The sequence below is a fragment of the Coenobita brevimanus genome, chromosome 19, assembly GCF_032717465.1.
Source record: "Coenobita brevimanus isolate Jiangsu-jjx chromosome 19, ASM3271746v2, whole genome shotgun sequence".
Lineage (NCBI taxonomy): Eukaryota > Metazoa > Arthropoda > Malacostraca > Decapoda > Coenobitidae > Coenobita > Coenobita brevimanus.
The window spans coordinates 23,774,941-23,793,920 of NC_136972.1; the positions used below are offsets into that span (position 1 = coordinate 23,774,941).

Below are 18,980 nucleotides of genomic sequence, written 5' to 3' on the forward strand. Positions count from 1 at the left end.
TCTGGAGGTTGTAGCAATAATATAATCACTGTAAAAGGGTTAATAACTTGAAAAAAATTAAGCATGTGTGCTGACTACAACAAAGGTGAAAGTTGTATTAGTAGCTGTTTTGGTGTAAATGGTAGTGACGTCAATGTTTTGGTGTTAGTGATGTAGTGGCAGTGATGTCAAAGTGATATTAGTGTATACATCAATGTACTTGTAATGCATTCTTTCAACCTCTCAAAGATCCCTGACCGCTTGCAGCTCAGCTGATGCCAAAAGTGGTCAAACTGGAGATGCAAATCTGACTGGTAACCAAGGAGATTCATTCATAACTCAAAGCTAAAGATCATATTCTAGGTAGCATAGGAGGTCTCTCATCACCTCTTCCTTAATGAATTATTTTGTATATTACACCTTAATTTTCACCTATATGATATTTACATCGGTTCAAAGGAGTGTGCAACAATAACATACAAGAAGAAACTGTGTAATGAGCAGAATAAATAAATATGGATGAGGTGTTACATCTCCAAAGCCACATTTTTTACACCCCTAAGGCTCATCAAAATTACTGGGGCTACAAAGTCACTGAGGAAAAAAAAAACTATAACAATGTCAGTGATTTAAGGATGTCAAGCTTATGGTGTGAGTGATGTTATGATAGTAATGTAACTGGTGTAGTGGTAATGCTGTCAGCACTGTGGTGTTATTGGTGCTGTGGTAGTAAGGTGAGGACTTCTGCCTGGTGGCTGTAGGTGACGGTTATGGTGCCTGGGTGTTGTTCCCAGGGCTCTCCATCAACCTGCATTGGTGCAGTTTCCTTCAACTTGAGCTGTCACACAAAACATCACCATTACATTTTATACATCACAATTATTTACACACATTCATCGAACATCATCTAATCCTGTGTTGCCCCATGAGGAACGTAGTAGCCCAGGGCTAGGCAAGTTGGTCCTGACATTTAAGATGAGAGTGACCAGCCTCACTCATCCCTGAGTGGCAGTATGTGAGCAACAAACCCCAATCACTCCTTGGATATAAACCTGCACAGGCTCAATCTGACTGGAGCACCTTAATTACCCATTAAACCACCAGATGCCATACTTTGGTTATATGGTTACCACCCAGCATAGTAAATGGTTTCCTGGTGTACGGGAAACCAACTGGCTTGTCACTCAAAGTAAAGTCACCAGGAGACAGACGGATGAGGAAAGAGTGAAGGAAAGAAAGACAGATGAGGAAAGAATGAAAGAAGGAAGAGAGGAAAAGGCAGTCACTCAAGAGCAGCACTACATCAAGTGAGTGGATGGTGAGCACCCCCACCTACAGTACTTACACACAATAAATCATAATCATATTCTACATGACATCATGATTACATTATGGACAAGATATGATCATTACATTATCCATCATCGTCACCATCAACACCATCCTGACCTTTTTTCCCATCTATGAATGAGGTAAGATGGGATCCAAAAACAAGGAGGAGAATACATGAGAGCGGGAGACCTTGCAATGGCATACCCAATGAATAAGAATGAGAACTGCATTCTACAGCAGATTCATTATCATCATTATCCTGATCTCATTTTCCCACTTAATGATGGGGTACTACATGATCCAGAAAGCAAGGGATGAAAACACTCAATAGAGGGACAATTACACAACAGGATGCCTAGTGAAATGGACCACACATTCATTCTTTCACTATTCAAGCCCTGAATCCTAGCTCCACCACACAGATAATACAACCAAAAAACATTCCCACCTTGAGAGTGGAACACTGGCCCAATCTGATAGGTTCACTGAGACCGACTTGCAGCTGTGCAATGTGGAATGATGAGGACAAACAGAAGACTTCCAGAAGCCCGTCACTATAGCTTTGAGTAGGAGCGTCTGCACCGCCTGCGGAGAATTAGCAAAGACGGATCTCATTGTACGTATGGAATGGGTTTCAAAATACCGTATTTTTTTTCCAAACGACTGCTAAGGTAAACCTGAGGAATCTGGAAAATCAGCTTCACAGATGGGAGAAAAACAAAAAAAAATCAAATGATGGTCAAGCACTGTTAGGCTGGAGGGTAGATTTGATCAATGACATTCATTTCTACCTCAAAACTATGGGTCACTGAACTGGACACAACCATGACATAATATTCAACTTGTAGGAGTGGCCCAGTTCTGTCAGATGAAAAAAAAAGGGGGGTGGGGGGGGGCTATGGTAATCTTACCTGGTCCCAATGTCCAGGGTCGGACTCCAGCACCCCAAGTAGCAATGTTGAGTACCACCACTGACTCTATGCTGGGTAATGTCACAGGTACCCCATCCATCCACAGCTCCACGCGCTCTTCCAGGTTGCTGCACTCACGCTCCAACACATCCTTTGTTCCAAATCCAAAGTACAACAACTGCAACACAGCACAACCAGTACAGTATTAAGAAAATTACTATAAAGGTAAATGTGAATCACTCCATCATATTACTACAACTCACTGTATTCGCAGTAATTTCTATTTACTTTCAACACTACATGCACTCAGTAAATAGACATTAAACATCATCATCAACATCATCCTGACCCTAAAATGGTAGGAAAGCTATCAACTGCATTCCCAGTAAAACAGGCTTCACAATCATTCAGCTCCTGGAATCCTATCTCCATTTCAAACCCAAACCATCTGTGCCCTTTTCTGTTTTTTTTTCTTTATAGCCTGAAGAACAGGTACATGACTGAAAACATACAACTTCACTAAGAAAAATGCAAACTTTCTAATAATGAATATACCAACATGAGAGATACACCTCATTGCTTTAAGACAAATTCCACCCTTACAATTATATGATTCACCAATCCAACACAAAGACAAACAAAGCAAGACACTTCTCTACACTGCATAAAATGCCTTGAAAACATCCCTTGTCCACCAACCAACACTATGTTAAGCAAATATATACACAAATACACGGCCACTACAGATATTCAATAACATCAGCAAAACATCTTCCAAGAACCCCAAACATATATTCATCTCACAGAAACTGCCACTTCCAGAGACACAGAAGTTCATCTAGTCAAACAATGATGTGCCAACACCCTTTCCGAGTTCATTACCAATACTCTACGCCATTCACAAGCGATCCATTCTACCCTTATCACACTTAACTCACCTCCTGCACACAAACCTTCATCTTAACTTCAACAAAAGATCTCTAGGAGCACCCGGCTAAGATGCAGGATAACCGCAGTCCATCACATTTAGGCCCAGATTACCCTGGGATCAAAACAATTGAAGTGTAGCTTCTTTTGCTGAATATCAGTCTAATTTTGGATGAAAAGTATATCTATCACTCAGCTAATATTAACTTGTTCAGCAAAAGAACTTAATTTCTTAATATCTTCAGCCAATTATTGTCAGCTGAGGTGAGACTTTTCAAGCTGGATTGAAGGGGTTAAACTGCTAACAGGCAAGAATTATGGAATAGTATTTTAAATGACTTTGGAGATTTCAAAACATCTCCTCCTTAGCAATATATTCTGTTTTCAAAATCCTCTTGTATATCACTGAGACAAACTAGGTGAATATTAAATCAATAAAAAAAAAAAAAGTTTACATAAGAATGTTAAGGTGTACTATGCAAAATAAATCACGAATGACAAAGTGCTACAAAGCCTCCTATGCTATGTATAATATGGTCTGAGTGTGGGGAGACCTTGTTGATTTGGCGATGAGGGAAGATGTAGAACGGAGACTGGCGTGCCTTGGTGAAGTTGAGAGTGACCAACGCATCCACCCCAACACTCAGGTAGTTGTTCATGTACACCTCAGCTGCTGGTATCCTTAACCCCGCTGTCAAATAAATAAATAAATAAATAATAGTAATAATTTTTAAAAATCATCATTATACGGTTTGAATTTGCACTGCCATCACTCCACTTTGAGTTGTAAAAACAGATTAATACTAGAACATGTTGTTAGTCAAGAAGTGCACTGAAAAGCAGGTTAAGCCATAGCACTATACTGCCTATTTCTGCCACTGAGTTAGGTGAAATAAGCTGCAAAAGTATAAGAATCTGCACCAAATTAAGGTGAAAGATGTACAGTAACCAAGAAGACTCACTCCTACCTCAGAGAAAAAGGCTTATCAAATTTTTTGTAAACAAGACTTAGTATTCAAGTGGCTGGAGTGGCCAAGTTCCATCAGATGGAAACACATCAACCCTCACTGTGCTAACCTAAACTCCGGGGTGCATCATAGTGTACTCTCCAGCGGTCCAGTGAAGCCGGAACAGCATCAGCCAGCTGGTCCAGGTACTCCACCACGTCCACATCGCGGGAGTGACCCTCACCAAACCCTAGTACCCGGGACAGGTCATTGCCAGTACCTAGGGGTAGCACCGCCACATGGGGGGCTCTCTCCTGTAACATGAACAGTTGTTGTGATTATTAAATCTACAGCTCATCTGGACGTGAACTCCGTGGACCATAGGCTGAAAATAGCATTTTCATGCAGTCACCATCTCCCTTTCAGAGGACAGACAGACAGCGATGCAGAGCACTACATAACAAGGTAGCAGCGCCACCTACTTATATCAGTGCCACCACAAGAAGCATCTCTCACCAGCACCAGTACTGTACTTCATTATCAGTACCAGCAGTAGTAGTTGTAGCCCCATGTTTATCTGAAACATGAATGTGGTGGACTGCTGGCCGAAGGTGTCCTTCTCCAGTAGTCCACCACCCTCCTTTCTGAGGCAGGGAGAGTTGAGAAACATTTGTATAACCAGGAAGAGGAACTGCTCAGTCATATCAGTGCCACCACATGAAGGCATCTCTCTCCAGCCCCAATAGAAACAGCAATAGAGAACCCATTTAAGACCATGAACACAGATCTGATAGGTCAAAGATATAATAGGAAGAGACCTGCTTGAACAATTCAACCATGTAATGAACTACGGTACCATAACAAGAGCACAAACGTACCTTGAGGTCCATCTTTTGTATGGAGTTGAAGACCCAGCCAATAGTGCCATCTCCACCAGCCACCACCACCCTGCACCGGGCATGGGCTGGCAGGAGATGGCACCACTCCAAAGCCTCCTCTGGTGACCGTTCAGACAGATCTATCACCTGGGCAGGGTTTAGAACACTACGGAACGATGATAACACCATGTCAGCTTCTAGACTCCCAGACTTCCTATTGCCTGACCAGAGAAAGGAAAACCACTCATTAGACTAACACACACCTGATCTGAAAACACACAAAACAATCCCTAACATAACAAGTACTGGTACTCTATCTCCTTCACAATATATGGCAAATCAAGTCAAATGAAAGAAATTCCTCTTGTATAAAGAAACGAAGGTATCTAACATGAAGCAATACGGTTACAAACTGAGGTACCAAACCAAATCCGACAACTAGTTTGATTTCTTGGAAGAAATATTGCCACAGCTATTATCACATATTCAATGAGATTGTTAAATACAGTATGGATGGATACTGGCATTATGTTAGACAGAGATCAAAGACACTTCTGAGAATGTTATACTGCATTAGTGCACAAAACACAAATGCATAACAAAGGTGGGATGGATTATTAATGGACATAAAATTACAATTACAACCATACAGAGGTGCAATTCAACATACAACACAATGTACCGTATTGCACTTCTTCATCATACCAGATGAATATCCCACTTTAACAATGAGGCCTGACAAAAGGATACAGTCCATAGGAGGGCAATTTTGAAACTGACTAATTTTGTGCCACACTCAGGTGCCCTTGAGATGTCTAGCCCAATAACAAGATCATGGATGGTGGATGACTAACTACTGCTATGGAAACGTCATATTTCACCACTCTAAATAGTCAGTCCTCACATAGCCCCTTCAATCCACTGACAATTTTTAAATTTTACTCTTGCTACCACCAGACAATCTTAGCCAATTTGGGACTGACCTCTAGCAGTGAAAGGGTTAACAGAGGCTATATCTCTCCAAAGCTGAATACAATTGTCTGGTAAGTCAATGCTGTAAGAGAATACAGTTTAAAATATGTCATCTGAGTAAGGTGGTTAAAATCTAGGATGAGTGAAGGCAAAATGTTAAGTGAAGCAACCTTCAGTGAGACATGCTCCTGGTTAAGATTAAGAGGCTAAAAGCACAAAATACACTAACTTCTGACTTAAATCAACCTCAGAGAATTTTGGGCAACATTTGGTGAAAAAGAACCCTAAATTCTAAACGTGCTTCATAATGAAACCTCAAAACTGGTGACTTAAACAACTGTGAAAAAAAGCAAATTAAAACAAGGACTGCTTGTATTCTTAAGTCAGTGCTTCATATAATTCTACAGCTAATCTGTACACTTAAACAAAGCATAAAATTGCCATTTCTCTCTATCTGAATGTTAAGCTATAGCAAAAATTTACACTGGAATATGATGCTGGTCACAAAGAAGTGCTATGGAAAGTATGTACAGCTATAGTATTGTCTTATTCTGACACTGAGCTATGTGAAATAAGTTGCATAAGAACAAAAATTTCTACCATGCTAATATAACCAAACTATGGCTTCTTACACTCAACTTACCCACAACAATGACAGGACTCCAGCTGGGAATATTTGGTTCCAATACTTCATTGATAAGCAGGTTCCTCTTCATTCTTGAAAACTTTAATCGGATGCAGCTTGGAGGTACTATGCAGTTTCTGAGCTTTCCAAAGTCACAAACCTGTTAGAAATATTGCACTATTAACTGCCACATGATACATCAAGACTTTTTTTTTTTTTGCTTTATTCTTGCCATCACCAGAAGATTTTACTGCATTTATCTTATGATAGAAATCCTCTAGTGAAGGGCTAATGAGGGACAAAGTTAAACTCATCAAGTAAAGTCACTCCAAAGCTGAATTAAAAATCATCTGGTGGCAACAATAAGGTATAAAATGTCAAATGCACACCCTGTTGATTCATACTGATGACATTTACTGCTGCTGACAAACATAATCATAACAAATAAAACATTATAAAAGGGGTTACTGTTCAGGAAATTCTGGTCCCCTCCCATAGGGACTCTAAGATCTGATCATTTGCTATCATACTGACAAAGTTCTGATGGCTAATAGAATGTGTAATATTGCTGGAAATAAAACCACAATACTGCAATATGATGTCAGTATCACTATACTCATAAGAATAAAAGCTTTGCCCTGTCAGCCTCCAACACTTACAGCAGCAGTATTTGTACTTATTTAGAACAGTGTGCATGTGTGTGATTATAAGACAAAATACAATGTCTGGTTGATAGATCCAATAAGCAATTGTAAAATCTGCTTCCAAGAGATTAGGCGTGCTAAGCCAACTCCGTTCCTTCTTTACCCCTGCACAACTGTTGACTCTATACAGGGGTTTTATCCGTCCCTGTGTGAACAACTCTCATGTGTGGGGAGGCTCCCCACATACAGCTCTTCTCAATAGAGTGGAGTCAAAGGCTTTTCGTCTCATTAACTCTCCTCCCCTTACCGACTCCCTTCAACCACTGTCTCTTTGCCGCACTGTTGCATCTTTATCTCTTTTCTATCGCCACTTCAATGGTCACTGCTCCTCTGAACTGTCTGCATGCATAGCACCCGTCTAGCAGCAAACTCTCATCCCTTTTCAGTCCAACTCTTTAATGCAAGAGTTAACCGTTACTCCCAGTCCTTCATTTATGCAACAGGTCAACTCTGGAACTGTCTACCTCAGTCTGTATTTCCTGCCTCCTATGATCTCCAGTCTTTCAAAGTAGTGTGTCCAGGCATCTCGAAATGATCGGATCTTGAATTTGGCTCTCTCTTGTATTTTGTTTTTCTCTTGGAAGGAGCAATTTTGTGGGCTCGTGGTCCTTGGTTCCTTCTTCCTCACATAAAAGAAAAAAAAAAATTATATTCCCACAGTTATTACCAGAAAGACTGGAAATAAAAAAATGGCTTTGCATTCATTACCACAGTTTGGGTTGAAAATCTCCTATACAAACATGAGCCACAGATTCTTCTCATCTTCAACTGCTGTCCAGTGTTAAGTGGTAATATGAAGCTCTGCTAGAATGTATGAGGAACAGCTGACTACGACAGTTACCTGCACTGTCTGGAAAAGCTTGTCTTCAAACAACAAGGCTTTGGTGTAAAATCCAGGTTACAACTTCCTATCAGCCACAGCTGGGCAGAGAATGGCCAGGAACTATAGCTCATGAGTGTAAGGCATGTGGCATTGTGGTGGTGGTGGTAGTAGTAACTAACCTCGGCCACATTGAGGATGCAGGCGTTGTGTGCATAGCGATGGCACCAGCAGCATCGCCAGTCACTCAGGCCTGGCTCTGCTCCACACTCCTCCTCACACACCTCACACTCTGCATTCACTGGAAGGTTTCCTGCAACACACACCTCAGCTTAGCCTATGTACTATGAAAGGTTTCCCCGAGCTGATTTAAATAATTTGTCAAAAGCAAAAACAGAACAGAGTACAACATAACGTCATCATACTTCAGTGACTAAGGGAAATACTGTGGTGTAGTTTCTAACTCATTCAATACACACCATTCTCTAATGACCTGACTTAGTTTCAGCAAGAAACAACCCCCATTCAGAACCACACAGCAGCCACAAACATTAACAAAGATTTTCATACACTAGCAAAACATATTCTAGTAAACCAAACCTTAAACACTTATATGGACAATGACAAGAAATGGCTAGCTAACTTCCCCTTCAGCAGACAAGTTCAAGTACACTAGGAAAGCCAAAGCTCCACATTCTGCATAACATTTAAAGGTATTCAGGGCCGAGTTGCCTCACCCTCAATTTTTAACCTATTCCTACATGACCCACCAATCTCTCTCTCCTTCAGTACTGCATTAAGCTGATGACTTAGCAACATATCGACAACACCTCTAAAACTCAACAAGCAACCAGCTCTGCCAATAGTGTAATTATTCTCTCTCTCTCTCCCTTACACACACACACACACACACACACACACACACACACATGCTCTGCACTTTTAGTATTGCAAAATGGATACATACTTTAGTAAAGCAAATTTGGAAAAGAAAAGGGATAAAGGTACAAAGCAAAATGATGATTTCTACCAAGAACTGGTTGAAGTGGAGACTCACAACAGACTGGTTGAATGTGTAAACAAACTAGAAATGGCTTTCAAAAATGAAATTAATGAAATAAAGAAGCAGATGCACTTGCAAAAGGAAGAAATAGAAAAACTAGGAAGGGAGGCCAATAAGAAAGACACAACCATCAGTGAAGTAACAGTGGAATTGAGTACACGTAGGAAGAAAATGAGTGAAATGGCAAGTACAGTAGTCAATCACGAGATTGTTATGGAAGAGTTCAAAAATGACACAGACAATTAGACAAGTACGCAGTCTTATAGGCCAGAGCAGTGATATTGAGGAGAAGATAACACAGGTGAATGAAGCTGTGCAAAGCTACAAAAATGATGTGGAAACCACGTATGCTGAAATGGTGAAAGTAAAGAAAGACTTAGAAACAAGGGTGGAGGAAAAAAGCATTAAAAAGGAGGTGAAAAGAATACAGTAATCCAAAACAATCCAAGGTTAGTCAGAGATTCAGTAGATATAAACAAATCTATAGTAATCACTGGTATAGAAGAGGAAGAAGTAAAAAACAAGATCACAAGAGACAAAAAGGAGATGGCAAATGTAATGAGCTTACTGAAAGAAGTATCAGAGGAAATCTGTAGTAAAGACATAGAGGAACACAAAAGGTTAGGGAAATATAAGAAAAGCAAGACAAGACCTCTAAAGGTGACTTTCCAGAGTGTAAACACTGTGGAAGAGATACTAAAAAAGGCAAAGAATCTTATGGAAAAAGAGGAGTTCAAAAATGTATGGATAAAAAGATGCCTAACACAAGAGGAACTGGAAGTACTGAAAGAGAAAAGGGAGGAAGCAAAAACAAAAAATGAGGGAAGATCAGAAGAGGAGAAGAAGAAATTTTTTTATAAAGTAATAGGATTGCAGGTACGAAAGTGGTACACAAACAGGGTGGAATAAAAAGGAGGAAGGTAGTAGAACCATGTCATGACAAGTATATAAACAAGATGATAAAGTTGATGTACTCAAATGTGGATGGAATGGTATCTAAATTACTAGAGATGAATGATTATGTCAGAGAAAATGAACCACAAATAATATGCCTAACTGAAACAAAATTAACACCAAGGATATCCAATGACATACTAAACTTAGAGGAATACAATATATGGAGAAGAGACAGAAATTTAAAAAAAGGAGGAGGAATTATAATATTAACTAAGAAAAATCTAAAAGTCAATGAAATAAAACTAGATATACCATCACAAGTAGAACTGATTGCAGTAGAGATCAACACATCTGAAGGTAAAGTAATTGTAGCCAATTTGTACATGCCACCCAGATCAAACACATGGGAAAGAGATGAATATGAGGACCTGGCAGAGAGTACAATTCAGAGTTTAAGATCATTACTACATAAAATGGAAGAGAAATCAGAAAGAATTATACTAACTATGGATTTCAATACAAATATAAATTGGAATACTCTAGATATACTGTAATTAGCCAAGAAAGCTGTTGGGACCAAAAGCTCCTGGATCTCGTACAAGAGTTCTTCCTAACGCAACATGTGAGGGAAACCACCAGAAAAAGAGGCCTTGATGAACCTTCAGTGCTAGATCTAATATTTACTAGGCAAGAAAATGATATTGACAGTTTAATATATCACCCTCCACTCGGCAAAAGCGATCATGCAGTACTAAATTATAACTTCAGGATAGCATATGACATAGTAAACAGCAATGACAGTTACAAAAAGAGCCTAAACTATAAAAAGGGAAATTATCAAGACCTGAAGAAGTATTTCTTAGAAGTTGATTGGGAAAATGAGCTTAGAGGACAAGATTTAAATGCTGTATATAAAAAATTCTGTGAATTTTATGAAATAGGAGTCCAGAAGTACATCCCACAGCACAAAGAAGCAGATAAGAAAATACAGGAATGGTTCAATAGAGAATGTAAAAAATCAAAAGAAAGAAGAGATTTGTTGTGGAATAGATACAGAAGGCATAATAGTGAAAGGGCGTATAATAATTACAAACAGGCAAGAAATGATTATACAAGAATAAGGAGGGAAGCCCAAAAACAGTTTGAGGAGGATATAATAAATAAAAGTAGTGATCAACCAAAGCTGTTTTACAGCTATATCAGAAGCAAAACCAAAGTAAAAGATATAATACAATCAATTATGGACGAGGGAATCACTTATACACAAGAGAAAGATATTTGTGAAGCACTAAATAAGAATTTCCAATTAGTTTTTACAGAAGAAAAAAATTTTGAGAGGGACTATGTGGAACATGCATGTCCACACATACTACCAGATATACAAATAGCAGAAAAAGTAATACAGGAGGAGTTAAGTAGATTAGACAGAGGAAAAGCAAGTGGTCCTGATGAAATTTCATGTTGGGTACTACGAGAATATGCAAAGGAGTTAAGTAAACCATTATTTTTAATTTTCAAGAAATCCTTGAGTCAAGGTAAACTACCTGATATTTGGAAAAAAGCAAATATTGTCCCCTTATTCAAGAAAGGAAATAGACAAAATCCACTCAACTACCGACCAGTATCACTGACCAGTGTTGAAAGCAAGGTATTAGAAAAGCTTATAAGAAAAGCTTAGGTAGATCATCTAGAAGAACACAGTATGATAACAGAAAGACAGTTTGGTTTCAGAAAAGGAAAATCATGTGTTACTAATCTGTTGAGCTACTATGACAGAGTAACAAACACAATACAGGAAAGGGAAGGATGGGTGGACAGTATCTATTTAGATTTCAAGAAAGCTTTTGACACAGTACCACACCAAAGACTTTTATGGAAACTGTACCATCGAGGAGGAATTCGAGGCAAACTGTTTTGTTGGATGCAAGCCTTTCTCATAAAAAGAGAAATGAGAACAGTACTAAGAGGAAACTACTCATCATGGAAGGAAGTGACTAGTGGAGTACCACAGGGTTCAGTGCTGGCACCAATCATGTTTTTAGTGTATATAAATGATATAAACAGTAACACTGGAAATGAGAGCTATCTGAATATGTTTGCAGATGATGCAAAAATACAAAGGAAAATTACTAACACAAACTCTTGTAAAGAGCTACAAGAAGAATTAAATAAACTTCATGAATGGAGTAGTACATGGCAAATGGAATTCAATGTGGACAAGTGTCATGTAATCAAGTTTGGTAAAAGTGGAAAAAGACCTGATTGGGATTATAAGTTAGGAAATAAAACCCTATACACATCAGAAAGAGAGAAAGACCTAGGTGTGATTATCAATAGCAAACTATCTCCGGCTGACCACATCAGCGAGAAGGTACGGAACATGTATACACTGCTTGCAAATATGAAAATATCATTCACATACATAAATGAAGACATGCTAAGAAGGATAATAACATCATTCATTAGACCAACCCTGGAATATGCATCAGTAGTCTGGAGTCCTCATCTCAAAAAGCACATAGACAAGACTGAAAAAGTTCAAAGGGCCGCTACAAGATGGATACCAAGCTCAAGGGACCTAAGCTACGAAGAAAGACTAAATAAACTGAATCTACCAACACTACAGGAGAGAAGGAAAAGAGGTGACATGATAATGCTATATAAGTGCATATCAGGGAAGGAGAAAATAGACATAAATGATTACTTAACATATGGAGAAGCATCAGCAAGAGGACTGCAAAAAACTGCATAAGAAGAGAGGTGATAAAGACGTAAGGAAATTCAGTTTCCCAAACAGAGCAATTGATCAATGGAATGCACTACCAAATGAAATAGTGTGTGCCAAAACAAGTCACAAATTTAAAGATATGTACGATAAATATGGTTTAAGACACGGGACAGTACGAGCTTGACTCATTCCTGTAAAGATACAATTAGGTAAGAATTAGGTAAGAACACATCATAAGCATAAATACACCAGTAAGGGATGGGTTCTACAGAGCTTCCTGGGCTGATGAGATATCGTATGGGATTCAACAATAAAACGTTGTATCACCTTTAACCCAGTGGTGCTTATGTGTGGCCGTCCTAGTAGTGATGACTTTACACGGCAGAGTGCGGTCAGCGGTGACTTCACACTGATGGGAGTCGGCACACACACCACACGAGTCACACACCATGCCATCACTACCCATGGCTAGAGTCTCACAGATGTTGCAGAAACATGGCTGATAAAAAATTTAGCATTACTACTATACAGTCATCCCTTAACATCTGCAGTTTTAATATACACGGCTTTGAATATCTGGAGATGGCTACAGAAAAAAAAAAATCTCATTGGACTCTGCTGACACTGTAACATTATCCCAGGCACAGTTTGTGGCTGTTTTAGTACAGTAATGGCATTACCCAGTGAATGAAATATACCGTAACACTCATCCTTTTTGACGGAGCTGGGATGAGCACAGTAGTCAGAAGAGGCCATGCAGGAGTACACTATTCATTATTTTTAACTTTTAGTGTTCTTGTATTAAATAATGTAGTTGTTTAGTGTTCTTGTATTAAATACTGTGGTTGTATACATGCACACAGGGTTTTTCTTCAGTTATATAAGGAAATGGGGGTCCAAAGGTGTTTTTAAGGGGGGCAGCAGATATCCGCGGATTTTTAAAATTCGCGGGTGTCTCTGTTGTCTAACCCCCACGGATGTTAAGGGATGACTGTACATGATTAGCATGAGCATAAATGGAATTCAGTGCAGCATGGGAGAACATGTGATATCTAAGTTTTGAAAAAAAAATAAAAAATAAATAAATAAATGAATAAATAAAAGTTTATTCTTCCTACTGTAGTCCATACAGCACACAAATACAAATTAACCATCACTTCAAGTCTAGTCTGTGTGTGTGCAAAATGCTGCTTCATGTGAAGCAACCTTAAATGCGATGTGCTTTTGGTTCATGATTCATTGAATAAAAACACCTAATTAGCTTACACTTTAAAACAATGTTATAATCAATCATAAGTGACTTACAGCAAAGAAAATACCAGTAGTTTTTTTCAGCACTTTATTACTGGTAATGAAACAACTTTAGCAGAAACAACTTTTACACTTGGACTACTGTATTTATAAACATCAATACAGGTATATGTCATTTTTGGCCGATTGTATATCATACTTTTGGAACAGTACCGTACCTCCTGGAAAAAAAGTAAAATGCACTTTTCTCAATACTTTAATAGTTAATGTAAACTCTTACTGCACTGAATTCCTTATATATCAGATATGGTGTATCAATATCTGCTACATTATAAACCATACCCCTTAAATTATAAACACAAGATGCTTAATTTTAAGTAAATCTAAAATTATGGTACCAGGTAATGCCATTTGACATACAGTACTGTAGAAGCCACAATATGTACGGTACAGTATATATTGTACATACATATGCTGTACCATACTGTACAATATATATATGACACTATCACCAATTATTAATCTTGAGGTGAATATGGCCTACCCTTGAGAACATGCCCAAAGAGCACCAGCGATGGCCCTTGTGGACGTCCCTGGCCCTGAGGTCATGGTGGTGAGGGCGTCGTGTCAGCCTTATCAGCACAGCCAGCACCACCAGCACTACCACCAGCACCACCACACTCATCCTTAGTGTCACCTCAGCCTATACGTCATCATCACCAACACTGCAACACATGCATAACACAGACCTTTCTCTGACTCCAACACTGATACTGAGCCACTCAAATATCTATCTGCCACTACACATGCTAAGTTGAAAGGTACTGGTATTCAATAATTTTCTTGCCACTACAGTTGCCTAGCCTCCCTTAAGCAGCTACACTATCATTGTAAATCTTTAGTGTTCAACAGTTTTCCCCTCTCTACGATTGGGTAGCCTCAAGCCCATACGTCCATATATATATATACTGTATACCGGTACATATATATATATATATATATATATATATAAACGTAACAGTTTCATAAGGACTTTAATCAGAAAAAGAAAAAAGTTTCACTGAGTTTCACGAGGACTGTAATATGAAGTTATATGGAGAGACAGACTGACAAATGAGGAAGTCAAGGAGCGTTGTGGTGTGGATGTGGATGTGATGGAAAGCGTTAGGAGAAATAGACTGCGGTGGTTTGGCCATGTGAAGAGGATGGTGAGCAAGAGACTAACGTGGAGAATGTATGTGAGTGAGGTGGAGGGCAGAAGAGGGAGGGGGAGGCCGAGGGTGAGATCGAGGTATGGAATGGAGAGGTAAATGAGAGAGAGGGATGTGAGCTGGGAGGAGGGCAGTGAAATGGCAGGGGACAGGGTGACATGGAGGCAATTTGTTTGTGGCCACCCCTTATGGGATTAAGGTGTCTGGTAATAGATACATAGGTACACAGTTAAAAAGGATGGACAATACATAGAGCTCATTATATAAATATGCAAATCACAGACACGGTAAACCTGTAGAAGACACTTCAGTATAAAATATAACTGGCTGTTAGTGTATGATAATAGTGTCCTTGGGGTTGTATGATAGTCAAATCTTATAAACAGCTAATAAATTAATTAATTACATTAGTAAAACAAATAAAAAATCTGGGTATTATTTTGGAATTACACACAACTAATGGAAAGTGAAATTACAGTAATATGTTCATCATTTACTTACTGTATTTTTTAAAGTAATTTCTCTTCTATGCACATCTGTCATAAATACCGTACACTTTTCAGTACAGTATTTACTATAAAAGGTGGGTGGCTCTGTCCAGCTCAATACTCTGTCCATTATTGCATCTACGTTAAAGTTAGGTTAGGTTTGGTTACGATTAAGCTGTTAGGTTTGGTTAGACTAGTTCACTTTAATGCAGAGTCACTAAAAGATAGACATGGAGCTGAAAAGTCACCCCCAACACTACATATGCTACGTAAAGTATGTAAAAACATATTTGTGATGGATATTTACAGAAGAGAAACTGCTTCAGGTGGAATTAGTGACTTTAGTTCTGAAATGAGCACTATATAATTTCAGTGTCCACTGGCTGGGTGTGATTCCACAAATTTACCAAAATCTGTGATCTACTTCTTCTCCAAGGTAAGGATAATATGCACTTCACTCAAAACAAAAGCCTCCCTCAGTTATAGTAGTGTCAAGTACGTAAAGGTTGAAGAATTAACCAGTGGTGTCCTAAATCCCCTACACAGCAGATGCTCTTCAGGATCTGCACAATGCAGTTAGAACACACACGGTAAATGCTGCCCATTCAAATAGCAATAGGCTGCATGTAAATTAATCACTTTAACATATCACTAAAGATTCCTAAAGCTTTCTCCTGTGTGAATAACATGCCAACCAAAATAATGTAGCCATGGCAAGTGGAACTGACATAACCATGAGTGTTGACGGTGGCTGTCATAACTCAGAGCTGCATAAAATCGCCTGATGTTAGCCAAAATAAATTAGTGAAGGTGGAGCAACCATTACTGATACGCATTGTCGACGTCAGTACTGGATCAGATCATCAGACGGCTCAATATTATTCTGTATTAGTGTACTCTACAATATGCTATTTTCCTTCACCATTTCCAAAGCTACAAGTCTTCTCCCATATTCCATACTCAGTTCTGGACCACAGAGGGCTTACCTGATAGGAGGATAAGTATAGGGCTTGCAATCGGATATAATCCACCTCTTCAAAGTACACTGCTCAAAATAAAATATTCAGGATTATTTTCCTGAATATACCGAGTTTATAGGAAACATACGTTCAAAATCATGTGCTAATCATGAGAATCATTCACTAATGAGACTCACTGGGATATGACCACCGATTTTCAAGACTGGATGAAAAATTTATCTTTCAAAAACAGCACCAAAATGATAATCACACAATGAATCAGATAAACACATTTTATTGACTTAATGAGTTTAATGCGACTCCAAATCAACATTAATAATGGGTTGCTGCACCACTGAGTCTTACACACACTTCACAACGCCTACGCATGGTCAGAATAGTGTTCTGGATCACATTATTGCCAATGTTCCTCCACTCGTCCTGGAGAGCAACTATTAAGTCCTGGACATTGGAAACGGGAGGCTGACGGTTCCTAACTCTGTCACCGAGTATACTCCAAATGTTTTCAATCGGATTTAAGTCCGCCGACAAAGCTGGCCACTCCATACGCTCGATATTGTGATCCTGAAGAAATGTGGAGACGAGTCTCGGTGGGGACGGGCGTTATCGTCCATTAGGAGAAAACCAGTACCGATACGATTTGCCATTGGCAAGACATGAGGCTCCAGAATATTGTCCCGATAATTCTGGGCGTTCATGTTACCCTGGACAATATGGAGGTCTGTACGATGATTGATGGAGACTCCGGCCCAACCATTAATGATCCACGCCCCCATCGGTCACATTCCACGACAAACTGAGGGTTGTAACGCTGTCGTACACCTCTCCAGACCCGAATACTACCATCTGGGAGAATCAACACTGAGGTGGCTTTCATGTGCCCACTGGTCCACCGTCCAACGAAGGTGTTGTCTAGCCCACGCGAGACGAGCTCTGCGATGTGCAGCAGTCATCCGAGGCACAATGTTTGGTCTCCTGGAGTGTAGGCCGACTTCGTGGAGCCTGTTACGGACGGTCTGGTCACTCAGAGTCCTCCCATGGCAGCCTGAAACTCATTCTGGATCCGCCGAGCTGTCAAACAGGGGTTCCGACGTGCCAAAAGATCCATATGACAGTCCTCTCTGTCATCAGTTATCCTTCCACTACCTGTCCCACGTCTCCTACGGTAACTGTGTGTATCCTGGTAGCGATGCCACACGTTCCGGATACACTCCTGACTCACACCCATTAGCTGAGCAACTTGTCGCTGCGTCCGGCCACTCTCGAGCATCGTGCATGCTCTAGCACGGTGAATCTCATTCAGGTGTAGCCTACTGTATTGTCACACCATGAATGACCGACAGAAAGCAGACCAACAGGGTTAGCACTGTCAAAGACATGCTTTAACAGAAAACAATCGCCTGCACGTGATTGTGAACTTGCACTTTTGACCTGACTTGGGAGAGCTGCTTTCCGAGTCATGGCCAATGAAGCATGACTGAAACAAAACATGACAAAATGAACACGATACACTCCTGAATAGAAATTAAGTATCATATTTGGAATATCCTTGAGTACTATTCTATTTTGAGCAGTGTATTTCTTTACTAAACAATGACGTCAGAGTTCTTGAACAACAAACACGAAAATCTAGTTTTATAACTATTACATTTTCATCCACTACTACCACCAACCTACTTGCCACCCCACCCACCCCACCAACCTACTTGCCACCCCACCAACCTTTTGAACCACGTCACACCACCCTAACTTCAACATCACACCAATTTCCACACATTCCACGTTCGACTCACCAATTCCCACATCATACTATACCACTAACTCACATACCACATTACGCATCCCCCTCTCCACACCGCACTTCCCACCGACATCACATCACTTCGCACACCGTACTATACGATCCCACCTCCCACACTACACAACACAACTCTACCTCCAACACCAGTTATCTCCTACACCACACCACTCGTACCATAACAGCACACACATTCAAAAAAAAAAAAAAAAAAAAAAAAAAGTTTTGTTTACGTTGCCTGGGTGCAATGACAGGATAATTGAAGTTAGCGTCTTTTCCGCTAACTTATTATTTTATTGTTGTTCATACTGCTAAAAGAAATCTTGCGATAATAAGGATTTTGTGAAGCTTCAGAAATATTTCAGAGATTATAGTAATGTTAATTTTTCTTATTTAGTTCTTATGTTTAGCGATATACGTTGTTTTGAGTGGAAATTTAGCGGGAATCGTTGATAGGGATGCTTGGCAA

At 39.6% G+C, this 18,980-nt stretch overlaps 1 protein-coding gene across 1 annotated transcript; it reads right to left on the reverse strand.

Moving 5' to 3' along the window:
* Positions 1-691: 691 nt before the first annotated feature.
* Positions 692-17,489, reverse strand: Dgkepsilon (diacylglycerol kinase epsilon). Its single transcript, XM_080266250.1, has 11 exons — positions 17,262-17,489; positions 14,579-14,737; positions 13,111-13,282; positions 8,278-8,408; positions 6,590-6,731; positions 4,975-5,195; positions 4,227-4,407; positions 3,704-3,840; positions 2,223-2,400; positions 1,760-1,896; positions 692-817 (listed from the first exon to the last, which is right to left on the reverse strand). The coding sequence occupies exons 1-11, from the start codon at positions 17,487-17,489 to the stop codon at positions 692-694; spliced, it is 1,812 nt and encodes a 603-aa protein (XP_080122376.1).
* Between the last annotated feature and the right edge of the window lie 1,491 nt (positions 17,490-18,980).

Bases quoted from the DNA above. Each gene is read 5' to 3' on its own strand.
- Dgkepsilon (XM_080266250.1), bottom strand. From the start codon at position 17,489: ATGGGGGCGTGGATCATTAATGGTTGGGCCGGAGTCTCCATCAATCAT. The intron at 8,409-13,110 runs GTGATACAACGT...TGTGTGTTGCAG, and splicing joins TAAGCACCACTGGGTTAAAG to GAAACCTTCCAGTGAATGCA. The intron at 3,841-4,226 runs GTTAGCACAGTG...TTTATTTGACAG, and splicing joins TGATGCACCCCGGAGTTTAG to CGGGGTTAAGGATACCAGCA.